The sequence below is a fragment of the Orbicella faveolata genome, unplaced genomic scaffold (genome assembly GCF_042242905.1).
Source record: "Orbicella faveolata isolate gen_17 unplaced genomic scaffold, um_ofav_v1 contig_36, whole genome shotgun sequence".
Lineage (NCBI taxonomy): Eukaryota > Metazoa > Cnidaria > Anthozoa > Scleractinia > Merulinidae > Orbicella > Orbicella faveolata.
Window position 1 is genome coordinate 481,087 of NW_028301565.1, and position 12,777 is coordinate 493,863.

The 12,777-nt window shown below is 39.3% G+C and overlaps 1 protein-coding gene across 1 annotated transcript; it reads right to left on the reverse strand.

Annotated features, from left to right (window-relative positions):
• Positions 1 to 7,925: 7,925 nt before the first annotated feature.
• Positions 7,926 to 10,535, reverse strand: LOC110040543 (retina and anterior neural fold homeobox protein 2-like). The gene is made up of 3 exons (XM_020745781.2): positions 10,502 to 10,535; positions 9,666 to 9,817; positions 7,926 to 8,753 (listed from the first exon to the last, which is right to left on the reverse strand). Exons 1-3 carry the CDS (start codon positions 10,533 to 10,535, stop codon positions 8,271 to 8,273), a joined length of 669 nt encoding a protein of 222 aa, XP_020601440.1. The 3' UTR covers positions 7,926 to 8,270.
• Positions 10,536 to 12,777: the final 2,242 nt, after the last annotated feature.

Below are 12,777 nucleotides of genomic sequence, written 5' to 3' on the forward strand. Positions count from 1 at the left end.
AAAAACACTCTTGAAAGTAATAGAAAACATAAAAGGGTTTAAGAACTGTTAGAAATGTCTGTGTTCATCAGAATGGCAGAACCTCTTCTCTTGTTGAAATTTCAGAATAGTTCACAACCCACTTGAAAGCTGCTGTCTTTGGCAAAATGTTTGTTAGATGAAACTAGAGCAAATCTAGAAGGACTTATGGTCTTGTGGTGTAATGGTTTAGCTTTTAAGAACCATTTCAAAATGTTTTTACTTAACTTCAAGAAGTGTAATGTCTGCAACGTAACGTCCAGAACAATGTTTGCTGCCATTATTTCGAAAATGTTGTTGTTTACCGGATGTTTTTTTTACCAAAGTGTTTCTATTGGATATCTAGCTGTGTGACAAGAATGGTTTTAAAATCTTTCATGTAGTTATTTTAGAAAAGAAAAAAAGATTGTTAAAACGTTGTAGACATTACATAACGTCCACGACGAAACTGATTTTTGATATATCTACCTTTTAAAAATGTTCAGGATGAAGTTTATATCACTTAGGCCATCCCCCTTTTTTTTCTCTGTTTAGCATCGTCCGTCCCACCCAGGTTTTCGCGTTTTCAAAGAAAAAAAAAAGTTACACAGAAGGAAATAAAGGCAATGACACATTATTTCAAACAATTGTCACTTTAATCTGAAACATAAGCAATTTTTTGCCTTACAGATTTTGTTTTTCCCTGTTCTCGTTTGATTTTAAAAACGACGTCAACTTTTTCCTTCCTCCATTGCTGCGATGTTGACTTTGTAACCACACCTTGTTGTTTCCAGGCTCTACGGATATTATGCCAAGGTACCGGGCCTCCTAGCCCCAGACTCCTTTTCCAATTTTGTTTTTTTTGTTTTTTTTGTTTTTTTTTCCTTTTCCGACCGACCAACCCAAAATCAGAAAACGCATTCGACAATAAACGAAAGAAAAGGGGGATGGCCTTATGTATTAACTCCAGTGAGGGACTTTTTCTGATACAAGTATTTGAAGTCCCTTATATTTTCCAAGTTTGATACAGCAAGTTAAAAAAATTTACTTCTTGCTTGTTGTTTGCTGTAAAAAAAAAAAATACTTACTCTGTGTACCTTAACTCGTCCACAATGTAGAACAAGGTATAATTTCATGTGCAACCTCTTTCCAAAAATCTGAATTTTCCCACAACTCATGCGGAATTGCCCTACGGTGAAGATTTCCACAATACAGTTTGTAGGACAATAATTTTACTTCAAAAATGTAAGGCCTAAAAAGACAGAAACAACCAGCAGCTAGTCTTCAAGTTTCATCGGCAAAACACTATCGCGCTATACCAAGTTATTTCGGAAACGGCCATGTTTTTCTTCAACGCGCATTTCAACATAGCCAGCCTAGCACCAAAAACAATATTAGGAGCAAAATTTAACATTTTCACAACAATAAAAGCGAATTATTACCCAATATAACATTGCACGAGGGTCAAATACAAACAAATACTGACCTTGACAAAAGAATAATCTCCAAAAGCGAGCTCCACGTGAATTCCTGTTTTCAACATCTCAAATTATTTCGTAGCCAGACAAACATCTCCTAGGCAGAGAAACAACTCGTTATTCTAAGTTTCGTCAATAAAAAAGGCAGAAAATATACTTTTACATAGTCTGGTGAGATAAAACGAGAGGAAATTGCTCTCCTCGTCATGAAACGAACTTCAGAATGTACTCCCCCAGAAACAGGATGAACAGTTGACGAGACAGCTGTGCCGTCGCTATGTCGAAATTCCGCTCCCGTTCCAATACCCTGCCAATAAATGCCTGTTCGCAGAACGCAAACACTTGAATGAACATACCTTAAACAGTATCCTCGGCTTTCACACTTCTAAAACTGATACAAAACATTCAACCAACATCATCTTCGATCTGCTTCATGACAGCTCGACAACTCGTGTACGTATGGCAGCATTGGGAGGGGCAGATCAAATTACTCAGTGGTGCCCGGTTTACATCGGGGAGGGGGTTGGGGAGGGGGGGTCCACAAGTACCAGGGTCTCGTTTCTCGAAAGCCCCGTGAACCTTTCGGGCCCGAAAAGCCATTTTTAGCTAATCTCTATCTAAGAGCAGAAACTTCTTGTATGAAATGAACCTCTGTTCGTATTAGAATATGTGAACACAATAGCTCAGCAATCATTAGGTTTGAGATTTTGAGGAACCAGAAACTACGAGGGACCGCATACGATAAACGCTCCCAACGTAGGATCTACAAGAGATCTGATCAGCCAAAAAATTGTATGAAGACAAACAATAGACTGCAAGACTGATACTACGTGAGAAACGTTTCGAGACACCAACATGACAAGAACCGTTAAAGTAGGATCGCAACAGTGGACAGCTGTTTCGCCCTTCTTGAGGCTCGTCAGCACTGTGTAGTGAAGATATGTAACGCCAGCCCAACAGCCAACGCACATAAATTGCAAAATGACCCGTTCACCATATCAAGTTCCGTACTTTGAACTCACTTGCACCCCGAAACACGCGTTGCCGCATCACGTGTTTCGGGGCGCAAGGAGACAAAGTGTCAAGATTGGTGTCTCGAAAAGCAAAAGAATAAATGTGGCTGGACAAGGCCAGCCTAAACATTTAAACATTCAACCGCATGGCTAGTGCCATGCTTTGCTATGGGCGAGAAACGGGATTGACCTATTAAACAAATTCTGGAAAATCAAGCACACTTACTTTTCTGGGATACGATATCAATTATTTTTACGATAACTGCAGAAATTCTCCCGCGCTCATCGGCTAATTTTTATCGTCAATAAGCGGACAGACACATGAATTTATAATTTAGGCGATGCGTCAGCGAGCGAGAGCGGACAAGTTGACAATTTGTTGTCGTAAAAACCAAACTGACGTCAGTTTTTCATGCGTATGTCCTGTTATTGACCATGAATTACGTCATAACATTGTCAAAATAGCTGTGGATCTACGAGGCGATAACCGAGTGGATCCGCAGACTATCGCCTCGTGGATCCACAGCTACTTTGACAATGTTATGACGTAATTCATGATCAATAACAGGACAGACACATGACAAACTGACATCAATTTGTTAAATTTTGTTGACTTTCGAAAGGAATGACGTTTTTAACCGCGCGGCCTAACTAGGCTGAGCGCGGTTTATTCGCACAGGTAAGAACAAAAGGGTTCTTTGTTTTAGCGCTTATTGCCGGTTTTCATGTTACAGAGTAAAGAGGGAAGTAAAGAAAATTTTAGATCTGGTTTTTGAACTTCTTGAGTTGTAGTCTTTTGTCGAACTGGTTGTAAACAGGCGGTGAAATGTGTATGAAGATGAATCAGCAGAATTAGCTGTTGTGGTATTTAAGTTGGGTTTTACGTTAATTTTTTGGGGGCGGCTTTTGTGGTTACTGGTCAGGTATATCATCAGATGTGAAGGTAAGATAGTCCGTCACGTTTTCGGGAACCTTTCGGAACAATCTTGGTGAAACCAAAATACCTAAAAATTTACTTGAGTCCTTTAACCTTCAAAACGCGAGTTGATTTATGAAAAGAACCAAAGTTGCTTAGCAACGAAGGTTATTGCGATTTGTTGCCGATTACAATTTTTCTGCAACAATGGCTTCCCCCTTTGTTGAAGCCGACAAAGAGTTTATTGAGTAACTACCCAGTGAGAAAAAAAAAAACACACACAAAAAGAAGTACAGACTACTGGACTAGCAGTTTTCAACATTGGGCAAAAACAAGAGGGGAAATTAAAATGAGCAACTTGAAAGCTACGAAGTGCCACAGCTGAACGAAGCGCTCGCCCAATTTTTTGCTGAGCTGAGGAAGGAAATGGTAAGGAGTACGAACCAGACTCGCTGAAGAGACAAGAGGTGGTGGTGGACCGCGAGTTAAACCTCGCCTGACAACTCCTAAAATGTTTGCGACTGGCAAGAAGAGATGTCCCGTTGCTTTTTTAAGAAGTACTTATATAAACGTGAAGACAACTGGGCCAGTGTACCTCGGTGTTATCGATAAGCCACAGACCACCGTGTAGTACAAAAAAATGCTCATGGATAAACACACTGTAAATAACATTATAAAAACAATGAAAGAAAATTCCCCTAAAAAGCTAACCAACCACAGAAATGCAAGAAAAACGGTTGTAAAAACGTTGAGGAGTTCTGGCACAGCTCCGCTAGCCACAGCTCCGAGCAAGGATTAGAACACTATGACTCCGGTGATGAAAGCGAGCAAAGAATTATGTCCAACATCATTGACAATGTCACAAATGCAAGACAAAAACTCCCAGCTCTCTCCTCAGTGCAGACAGGCCCCCGTCAAGTGTACAATTTCAGCCATTGCAATGTGACGCGCGACATCACTGATAGCCATTCTTCAAAATCAAGTTTCAGCCAGACCAAGCGAGGTTACAGGAGCATCTTTTGGCCAGATTCTAACTCTGATTAAGGTAATTCCTCTGAAATAAAAGTGACAATAGATTTTTGTTCAAACTTTGTCCACTAAATATTTGTCATATGATAACTTCAATTTTGAAATAAAAAAGGGGGGTGCCCATGCTCATTAAGGAGCAGTGAGGCATTGAAAATGCCCCATTTTGGCATTATTTAATGCTTATTGTAAAAACGCATTCCCAGTAATTGTAAAATCTTTGTGAGCCCAGACTCATAAGAAAACGCATTAAGCTACAGTCAATACATTGTGTCGGACACAAATAAACATTTTAAGTTTGATTCAGACAGAAAGCTAAATCCTTGATTAAAATTTGAACAAATTTCTTGACGTGGTTACCGACTGCAAAATAGAAAAGACCACAGTGTATCTGCTATTTTTCTTATTTATTAAATTTTCAGCAATAGAAATTAGATCAGTCTTTTCTCACGCGAAGCTTACGATTAGTTGATTACAATGACTGGAAAAAAATTGGGGTCCCCGTGCTCGTTGGTGAGCTAGAGCCATTTTTCAACTGAAAGAGCTCAATATCAAGGCAAATCTGTCATGTTTTCAATATGCGCGTGCACGAGCGCGCGCTAATGACGCCATAAATTATGCGCAGTAAGGATGCGCAATGCAAATGTGAGGAATGACCTTAAGCTGACTTTAGTTCAGAGTTTGATCACTGTTTTCGTTGACAGCAACCAAAAACTTGTCAATTTCTTTGCTGTATTTTTGAGAATAAAATGTTAATTGAATCGATTGGTCAGTTCAGATAATTCTTGTATGTCACGGCATTGAACGGGCTTCCTAGAAGGAGAAAGTCGCGCGTGAATGGGATTCCCTCGATACTCGATATAACAATTTTGTGTTTGAGAAAAACTCGGGCGTGGAAATCACATGATTATTGTGAAGTCATGGTTTCGAAAAGCTCCGTTTTCAAAATGTTTTCCGTCATCACTTAAACACAAAGCCAGTGTTTTCAAATTCCTCTAGTTTGAAGAGTGTTTTCCAAAAGCTCCGTTTTCGTGACGGCGGATTAGTGTGGACGGTGGGCCTAACCGTAGAAATAAAGCTGCATTAGTGTGGACGGGGCCGTAGGTCTGGCTGTGGCGGTCACTCTTATAACCAAGAGTTACACAATTAATAATATACATGAAAAGAAAATACTCCATTCTGATTGGCTGAGAGCAGTGCAGTTCAAGTGTAACACCAGTGCAAAAAGTGTAACACCAGTGCAAGTTACACATCGTAATTCTGGATTATGCTTGGCTGAAAGACAATAGATAATTTTCTAAGCCAGCGATATCACGCAAAATGATGAAGAACATTTTTGCGGAAACTTTGAAAAAAGTTTATTGAATGAGACAAAAATGGCCCCAAGAAAGATCTTCCAGCACTTCCTCCACGCGAATTTTTTCCTGTTTTATTTTATATTATTAATAAGTAACCATACGGCTTTTCTCATTCAATTTGAATTTGATTAGGACTTGAGAGTTTTTCAAAAAGCTCACTAGTGCAAATTAATTCCAAATCGAACTCGAAACCATGTGATTACCTATACAAACTTGTGAAAATTTGATCTATCTTTTTGTCTCTTTAAGAACACACACAGTTCAACAACGTCTGTAAACTGTATCTAAGTTGCAAGAACACTCTGTTAGCGCAGAAATTGGTACTTGCATCCATTTGAGATGATACGGTGCATCACTCTTGTCTCAATGCGTGTTCTCCGAGCCTCAATGCTTCAGATTTTCTGCGGTCAATTTTCTATCCAGTGCACTCTTGGAATAATGCGAAAAGCTCCAAGAATTCTCTAAGCGAGTTCTTATTCCTCAAAAAGCACCTCAAAAGATAGCCTTAAGTGAACTGTTGCTGAGAATATATATTTTACCTCGACACGATAAGTGTTTTAGACGTACAAAGATAATCCTGGTTTAAACTGGGGTCGTAGCATCATTTCCCAATCAAAAGCCCGCAAAGCGTGCGTATGCATGTGACAAATGCAATCAAAGAGATGAACCAGCAGTGACGATGAACTAATTTCTCCTTAGAGTATCAATACATTTTCCAGCAGATTGGTGATGGGAATAAAGAAATTCATTAACTTACAAATTCTACATGTCCTACCAAATTCTCATGAGCTTTTCGTGAACAACAACAACAACAACAACACTAGCTTTATTTGCATGACCATAAATACATACAGTGTTGCAAAAGCTTTCGTAGGCTAAACAGTAACGATTATCGTAATCACATAGTAATGTTATGATATAGCAATCAAGTTACACTCAAGGTTGAAAAAACTGTGTAGCACAAATGTTGAGAAAGAAATTCATTTAAAATCGGTTAGGACCCATTGGAAGTTGACGCGTACATAGAAATTGTCAACCACGCCACTTTGCTAAGTCGAGTCGACGCGACGGCCACCTTTCTCCAAACGAAGTTAGCTCTACGGATGCTAGACTTGGAGACTGAAATGCTACGTTTATAAGTTTTAACACGACAATAAAAAGTCAGTTTAAGTTTTTTTTTTTTGGCTCAATTTAGCCAAAGCATTTTTTCCGTCCGAAAACTAATAGCACTTTGAGCTTCGAATTCTCTCATAGCACACTGGTAATAGATTCTTAACTTTCGAATAGGTCCACGAATGATCGTAATCCGATTAGCGAATACGTACACAACAGTAAAAAAAAAAACAACAAAACAAAAAAAAAAAAATAACGAATACCTACACAACAGTAAAAAAAAACAAAAAACAACAAAACAAAACAAAAAAAACAGGTAACTGATTTCTCAGAGAAAACGCTGTGTGCTGAATGAAGCTCAACAGAATCAAGTGCAAAAATTTTTTTGTAATCTGCAGTATTAACAGTACAGACTGCGCTATGTCGGAAATATCTCAGAGTATTCTAGCTCCTAATATCCAATCATGACGCTATGTTTTGAATCCTGGAGTGTTCGGATTCTAATAGGATATTCCAGGTTATTTCAAGACAGGCGTCTTTGAATACCTCAGAATATTTGGCTATTATTAACATACGAACCAGCAAGGCATGCGAGCCACGACCCCTAATCCCAACAAAAAGGTTCAACCAGAAGCTAGCTCGGCTAAACGATTATTTAGACTATAAAATTTCTATTTAGAAAAATGTATATTTAGACTAAACGAAGTGCTAGTTAGGTTAATAGGAGTGTTATTTAGACTAACCAGCTAATCACCAAGCGTGCTACGCGAGCCAGAAATCCAATGGTTCTAAGGCTTACTGCATGCTAACTAAAGCAATTTTTTTGTCAGGGAGGGAGGGGGAGGGGAAAGGGAGAAGCGCTATTTAGGCTAACCGGAATGGCTTGTACGCAGGCCTCGCATATGAGTAACACTCTCGTATATTTGGATTTTAACGAGAAGGTAGTGTAAACAAAGCGGCGAGGGCGGATTTCTGCAACGCCCCAGTCAAAGTAAATGAGAACCCGAAAGAAAAAGCTGCTGGATGCTTATAGATCCGATGACTTTATTTCTTTTTCTAATTACTACATGCATACTTTACGTACGAGAACAACTTCGTAACTTTGGATATTTACTACCTTCCGATAAACTTAGTGATTTTCCACAGCAGAACTTTAAAAAAAAAAAAAAGTTTGCAAACTCGACTGACATAAAAACACTAAAATCAAACGTCCAAAATCGCTCAATAAGTCGTTTTCTCTCATAAATCACATACACAATTAAAACTGAGATAAGACTAAAAAACCTGCGACTGAAACTTAAAACGCTGTGAGCTTTTTCGAATTCGCATAAGTCAATCTGTAGAATTCACATTGTACATGGTTTCTTTGTTAATTTTCCCGATGAAAACCGCTGACCAAAGTTACAGCGGCTAAATAATCGTCCGCAGTGTGGCAACTCCTTCCATTGTCCGAGTCACAGGAGACTTGGTACTGAGTTACAAGGCTGTTGATAGGCGAGGTACTGGGTCTGAATGGAGGGCTTGCCGAAGCAGATACACGCGGTCGGACCATCACACTAACAGTCTGTGAAGCAGCACACGGGAAATTAGAATTCCTGTTGAAAACTGCCGGTCCAAACGTACCACTGGGTAGAAACATAGAAGTGCTGGCAGGAAACGGAGGGTAGACTGGGCTCCACGGTCTAAAATACTTTTGGCTTAGTGGCGGGAAAATGACTGGAGACGGCTGGAACATGGCCGGTGAGATGACGTCACTGTTGTATGGCAGCGTCTTTGAAGCAGGGAGGACTGGAGCGGGTTTGTTCTTGATCTCATGTTTGCGCCATCTTGCGCGACGGTTTTGGAACCAGACCTGTAAATAAAAGTCAAACAAGCTAGCATGAGTAAAATGGATGTGCACTGCACTGCAACACTATATCACCATATCAATACAATGACAAGCAAATAAATGACGTGAGAGACAAATAAGTTTCAATGCGCTACCGGCTTGGATGAAGGACCAAATGTCGACGTAATGATAGCGTGGGCAAAGAGAATTAACATTTTGATGATCAAAGGAAACTAGTTGTTTTTTTTTTCTCTTCGCAGAATATTTTTAATTAAAAGAAACAGAAAACATGTTCTCCATGTTTCTACCGAGTTATAGAAACACCCGTGGAAGTTTGGGCCGGAACTCGAAAAAGCTGTGGAAATGCTCGCCCGGCGGCTCATGTTCCCACGGCATTTGTCGTCCTTCTAAACGTCCACTCGTGTTTCTATTTATACAATTAGATTATGAGCTCGAGATTTCTATCGCCTGATAGTTGACGAGGGCACAGTCTGAGTCAACTACGACGCATAGAAAACAAAAGCGAACAATCTAACTGTTCTACTAGTCGTTTAAAACTTTATCTAAATCCTCTTCATAGACACTTCGAAAACGCAAAGAAGCGGCCGTCATTTTGTTAACAAGCGCACACTGCTACCCTACTTACTATCTACAACAGAATATAGATAGTGAGTAGCGTGGCCAATCAGAGAACGGCATTCGTGATAGAAAGCAAATAGATTTATACTAAAACTCGATAGAAACACGCTACGTGTTTTCTATTTCTTAACTGTCTGGGATCGACTTACTGTGCTGCACAACCATCCCAGAAGCAGAGCTCTTGCGCAACATCAACTTCAAATTCAAAATCAACCTGGTTGAATCAATTTCTTCCTCTAAATGATGATCGATGATGAATTTCAGATTGTATATACGAATCAATTAATTCCGTCTTACCTGAATTCTGTCCTCCCCGATACTGAGTTCTTTCGCAAGGTCCTCGCGTATTTGAATGCCTGGGAATTTCTCGTTTTCAAAAGAGTCCTCCAACCGATTCAGTTGTTCATCTGTAAACGCTGTGCGACGACGCCTTTGTCGCGATCTGTCACCTTAAAGAAAACAAATAGCGCTCGTCAGTTTCATTCGTAGACTACATGTTAATAAATACTCACAGCAAACAAAGGTAGTAGTCTTCTGACCTTCTCAGTACAATCTCCACGAGTACGTCCGCGAATGGCATAAACCTTCCGATCGATGTAAATGGCGAACAATTTGACATGGAGAACAGAAACGTTCCTCCCTAAACTAAACTGATCCCGCTCCAGCGATAAAACTACTTTTACGGCAGACTCCAGTTCGACCTCTTATAATTATTTTAACAATTCCAAGTTACAAGTGAATAGATGAAAGATTATATATTTGAAGTGTGGAGAAAGAGGTCATAGGTTCGAATCCCATTGAAGCCTGAATTTTTTTTCGGGCTTCAGTTTCACAACTGTTTAAGTTGTATACATAACTGCGATGATCAATAAGACACGGTTACTTACGTTCGGTTTCCGGAGCCGGTCTTTTGGAGCTTTTCCTTGAACTCATACTGGTTTTGAAAAAAATTCACGTTTAGAGGATGCTGGCAGCAAGAGATGTTCTCGAGACACAACTGAGAGTTAAATGAACAGCTGCGAGTTTCATTCGTTTATATAGCATTTGACGCGCTTCGTTTAATCGTGGGCGGCCAAACAAAGTTAAACAAACAATAAACTTGTTACTGACTTGATTAGTGAATTATTTCTCACCTCTTTTGTTAAGAACTTGTGAGTTTTTATTCATTGTTAGTATTTTTGCGTCAACTTGCTCCAAAAGCGAAGTAATTGTTGTCGATTATTTTCGTCAAATTTGCAAACCTAGCATTTATATCCCAAAACAAAATCTTAAACTTTACGAGAAGTGTATTTTAGTAGGCTACACCATATTGTCCATATTTATTAACCCTTTCTCCTATTCGTGATCAAGTAGTTTTTCTAATCTTGTTTAAACACTTAGAAATCAAATAATGTATGTAACAGAAGATAATCATAGATTACGCGTGCAGGATGCTAGTTCTATGCCAGAGTTGTCGACATAATTTGCCGATTTGCTTAATCACAAAGAAGCGAATTGGTATAACTTTGCTCATCTGTGCAGAAACGGTAACCTGATTTTCACACTGCCGCAACGAAATTAAAAAAAGCGCTCCGGATCGCAGGTTAGCAGAAGGTGCTTTAGTCAAAGTGAAGCACACACAGAGAACGTGGATGGATTCAGAAGAAGCAAAAAGAAACCTATGCTACCTAAGGGAAGTAAAGTGGCAGGAAATTCTCTTTCGCCACACATTTTATCGTTTTTCCGAAACATTTCATGGTAAATCTCGATAATTTGTTAGTCGATACAATTAGCGTTTTGCGTTCGTTTAAAACCGTCACAGCGTGCTTTGCTCAGAGCAAGTATCAAAAAAACTTATCCTTGCTCAGAGAGAATAAAACAAAAAAAGGCGTTCGTCCTATAAAATCGAAAAGTCGAAGCAACGCCGGTAGTGGTTCGAGGCCTGACCGAAATTTGCGTAAAACTTCAGTTCATCGAGTTAAAGTGAAGTTCTTTTTTATCAGGCTGTCGCGCGTCTTTTCATTATGGGAGGCACAACTTACAGACAAACAGACACAATTAACTTGTTACCTTGATAAGTGAATAAAGTTCTCACCTCTAGTGTTACGCATCCTGCGAGTTTATCTTTTGTTATACACTAACTCCACCTTATAACTCTACCCTATCTGAGCTAATAATTGCTTCCTGTTGTTGTTGTTTTTTTCTTTCAACCGGTTCAAACCCAGCAATTTCGATAACAATCATGTGAACGTATGCAAGTAAACCTTTGATTTGGAAACCATTCAAATTTATACTATCACGGTTCTCTTGATCTATATCGTGATCAAATGCTGTTCCGTGTTTCGATCTAACTGTAAAAAGAGGAGTAGAAGTTCAGTTGGGAGAACGAGAAGTGATTTAGAAAAACGGGCCGCAAGCGAATTCCAGGCCACAGCTTCCAACGACTTCGCTGGCTCTCTGTTTCTGTCAATTAGGAAATGACATTAAAGGCGCCATTTCTTCTATCATGTGTTCCAAACGAATCAAAGTTTAAAAAACTTAAACAAAGCCATGACTTAAATTTGTTGATATCGCGAGTTATTTCACCTCTGCGACTCATCCATAACGCTATCTCACTTCTTTGATATCACAATTTATTTCACACTGCCCTTCAGATTACGTCCGGCCATTGATACTTCCTTCTGACTCGTGCTTCTGGCGTTACTCGCTTTGAGGACTTCGAGGTAAATCATTAGAACGATTTAGATGATAACACCTAAGCTGAACTACTTGTTTCTATATAAAACTTGGAAAGGTTTTCACTATGCCCCCCGATTGTAACAACTGTTTTTCTTGCTCAGAGTTAGCGAGAGACAATCTGCTTGAAAGTGAAGAATGATCGTCGCAGTTAATTTTCCAATTTAAGCAACTGGAAAGAAGAAGCCTGAAAAAAATCAGGGCTTCAACGGGATTCGAACCCGTGACCTCCGCGATACCGGTGCGATGCTCTACCAACTGAGCTACGAAGCCACACATTGGGAGCGAGGTCAATTAATTGAGTTCATAAGTGATAAGACCATATCTTCTTCTTTCCAGTTGCTTAAATTGGAAAATTAACTGCGACGATCATTCTTCACTTTCACCTATAACCGCAGTTCATATATGAAATATTTCATATAAACTTTACAGACAATCTGCTTATTAGCAAGGGCATTTGCACAGGTAATGAATGGTTACTGGCTATAGATATGTATAATCAACAATTGACCAACCAAGATACTCAGGTAACTGAAAAATCGTTTAAGCCTGGGTGTTCACTAGCGACGCAAACACAAGCGCAAACACAATAATTCTTAATAAAAAATTAAAAACGATCTCTGGCTAGAAATGTTTATAGATATACGAGCTTTCGACTGTTAGGTCTACAGTCTTCTACGGGTATTCATCTTTA

Excerpts from the sequence above, each read along its gene's own strand:
- LOC110040543 (XM_020745781.2), bottom strand. The coding sequence starts at position 10,535 with ATGAATAAAAACTCACAAGTTCTTAACAAAAGAG. Across the intron at positions 9,818-10,501 it reads ACAAGTTCTTAACAAAAGAG|GTGACAGATCGCGACAAAGG; the intron begins GTGAGAAATAAT and ends GTTTTCTTTAAG. Across the intron at positions 8,754-9,665 it reads TCGGGGAGGACAGAATTCAG|GTCTGGTTCCAAAACCGTCG; the intron begins GTAAGACGGAAT and ends TTTTATTTACAG.